The sequence below is a fragment of the Propithecus coquereli genome, unplaced genomic scaffold (assembly GCF_000956105.1).
Source record: "Propithecus coquereli isolate 6110/MARCELLA unplaced genomic scaffold, Pcoq_1.0 Scaffold26, whole genome shotgun sequence".
NCBI classification, from domain to species: Eukaryota; Metazoa; Chordata; class Mammalia; order Primates; family Indriidae; genus Propithecus; species Propithecus coquereli.
In genome coordinates, this window is record NW_012148174.1 from 10,995,542 (window position 1) to 10,998,693 (window position 3,152).

Genomic DNA, 3,152 nt, shown 5'->3' on the forward strand with positions numbered 1-3,152 from the left:
TTTTTTTTAGTTATAACTGGATTCCTGGGGGCTTTAATGGTTGCACAAGGGCTCAGACCACAACTCAGAAATGCACTTTAGGAAACAGGCCATCTGTTTCGGTGCATGGGGAAGCCTGCTGAGTTCTACCAAGACATTTGACATCAGGCTACTAGAACTGTTTGTAGCGTGACCTATGTCTTTCAGGATGCCGAGAGAGAGAAATGCATTGTTTGGTTAAATTGTATAACTAATTTTGCTTTATGCCAAAGAGGGTAAACAGGTAGGAAATGAGAAAGTAACATACAAGGCTGTCAGTAATGACTTCTGTACACATAAACCAACCCAGTAAGTCATGGGATACTGAAGTAAAGAAATGATGATTCATTCGTTCCTTTACGATATTTATGGAATATCTACACTGTGCCAAGCATCATCCCAGGTATTTTGAATTCATCAGTGAAGCAACCAAACAAAAATCTTTGCCCATGTGGAGCTTACTTTCTACAGGGATGAGGAGGCATAGAACACAAACCATGAACATAATAGGTAAGTGTCATGGGTTAGAAGTTGATAAGCACTGTGGAAAAAATAATAAATATAGGAGTGCAATGCGGGTGTGAGTAGGGGAACACAGAGGCGACCTCTTTAAGCTACCTGATGTTCTTTAATTCCTTGGGAAAGCAAACGTTTTATTAAATGAACATCTGATTAGCACCGAATAGCATCATCACTTTGCCCCGTCATATGCTTTCAATTTAATTCTATTTCATTTCATTTATTTATGTCTTCATTTATTTAGTCCCAGCCACATGTAAGGCACCATTTTCAGGCCTTGGGGATGTAACGATGAAGAACACAAGTCCCTGTGCCCCTGTGAAGCTTATATTCTGGAAGGGGAGACAGAACATACAAGGAAACAAATAATGATGAAGAAAGATGCTACCAAGAAAAATAAAGCGGGCTTGGGATTAGGCGAGCAATGGGGTTGGGGTACAGGGAGACCCCTCTGAAGAGGTGACACCTCAGCAGACATCTGAGTGGAAGAAGGAAGTGAAACAAGCTTAGATTCAGGGGAAGAATGTTCTAGGTGGGAAGAACAGTTCTCGCCAATAGCCTGTATGTGGAATGAGTTTATTGCATTCTGGAAACAAGGCTATGTATGGGTGTGGTTAGAGCAGACCAAGCAATAAAGAGAAAGGAAGGAAGTCAAGGTCCTTTTGTACTTCTATATGATAAATAACTGCGAGCTTATAAACATTATGCACGTGGAAAATAAGATTTTTTTGTGAATTGCTACCTGGCATAAAAATCCTTGTCATCTTCTTCCTCCTTTGCATCCAGTGTGTTGGATAAATGCACAGACTTGGGTGATGGACTGACTTGCTTTTCCACATACCAGCTATGTAACCTCAGATAAGATTTTAAATCTCCTTTTATCTATTAATAAAAAAGGGGAAAGTAGCAGCATCCAGTACACAGAGCTGTTGCAAAGACCGAATGGACTAATACACAACATATGATTGGGACGGCATTTCCCCTACCGTCATTATTCTAGAGACCAGATGCCCAACATGAGCCACTTTTGAGCACTGGACTTGTGGCTCTCGTTAACGGAGAGGTACTGTAAGGATACGTACATCAGATCTCAAAGGTTAGTATGAAAAAGAACGTAAAGTATTTCGTTAATATTTGTTTATATTGGTTATACTGTTGAAATCACAGTTTAGATACATTAGGCTAAACAAAATACATTATTAAAATTAATTTTACCTGTTTCCTTTTACGTTCTACGGTGTGGCTACTAGAAAAGCTGAAAGGACGTGTGTGGTTAGCATATTTCTCTGGCTGCTGCTGTTGCAGGCGGTGGGCTGGACGCAACACACCCAACAGGGACAAGGCTTGATCCAAACACACAGGCGGCTCATAAGGAAGTTCTGATCTCAGGGAAAAGGACTAGTGAGTTGTGAGAGGTGGGGCAGAAAGGGCCACCCCGATCGTCCTTGACTCTGGGAACCATCTTGGTCCCCCGTGTATTCAGTGGCCCTCACGATACTGGCTGTGACTTATGACTTGCTGATTTGCACACTTGATAAAGTGGAAACCCCAAGGAGCTGTCCTGCCATTCCCAGGGAGACGAATCCTTGGTGCACGTAAATCCCACTCTGACCCGTCATTGTGGGATGAGGGTGATCGCATGGAACTCACTGGCATGACACACAGCTGTGACACAGAGAGACTATAACTCAAATGAGACAAGCTCAGACTAAGGGGATGGACAGACTGCTCCGACAGCACGAGAAGGGAATGTCTCCCCTCCACCCATGACGCAGGAATGACTTCACTAAGGACAGTGGAAAGAAACCCTTCGAAAGGCTCAGGCCTTGCAAATGATCCTTTCCCCTCCCAATCTCAACAAAAGCCACGGCTTCTTCTTTCAGATAGATCTGGGATCCCGGCCGCTCTACCTCTGCTGCTTCCGTTCCGTGCCGGCCTGGCATCTCTCAGAGCCGTGGCCTCACCCTGGCTTCGCTGCTTCTCCCCCTGCCCTCCATGGCCGCTCCCAACGCAGCAGTCAAATGGTTCTGCCCACGGGAGTCAGGCATGAGCTCCTCTGCTGAAAAGTTTCCAAAGTGTTCTCATCTCACACGCAAAAACCAAAGATGTTTCCACACCTACAGAGTCCTACGCCATCTCCCCACGTCCCCTCCCATCTTTACCCCAGGCCTTGCGTTTGTCATCACATCTGGGAATCTCCTCTCCCTCCAGCCACTCTGGCCTCCTTCCTCTTCTTGGCACCTGGCAGCAGGATCTCTGTGCCACAGTGCCACTTGCTGTCCCGCTGCCTGACCCCCTCCCTTCCCTCCTGCAGGTCTACTGACTGTCAGCATCTTCAGGAAACCGCCCCTGACCGCTCTCTCCCAGCACTGCATAATTCCTTTTCCTGCTATATTTTTTCTTCATAGCACTTAGCATCTCTGCTCTGTACCCAATTATCATTTTTTTTTTTTTTTTTTAATTTAGAGTTTGCCTTTCCTCACCAGAACAGAAGCTCCACGGGGCCAGGATGGTTATATGTTTTTTTTTTCCCCCCAGCACCATTCCTAATACCTACAATTGTGCCAAGAATAGAGTAAATCCTTACTAAGCATTTGTCAAATAAATTAATTTTT

The 3,152-nt window shown here is 44.8% G+C and overlaps 1 protein-coding gene across 1 annotated transcript in view; it reads right to left on the minus strand.

The window, feature by feature from the left end:
• UNC5C (unc-5 homolog C (C. elegans)) overlaps positions 1–2,156 on the minus strand; it is a 157,790-nt gene extending 155,634 nt beyond the window's left edge. The window contains exon 1 of the mRNA XM_012647162.1: positions 2,150–2,156. Within this exon, the coding sequence (XP_012502616.1) occupies positions 2,150–2,156 (7 nt within the window). The remainder of the gene's footprint in view (positions 1–2,149) is intronic.
• Between the last annotated feature and the right edge of the window lie 996 nt (positions 2,157–3,152).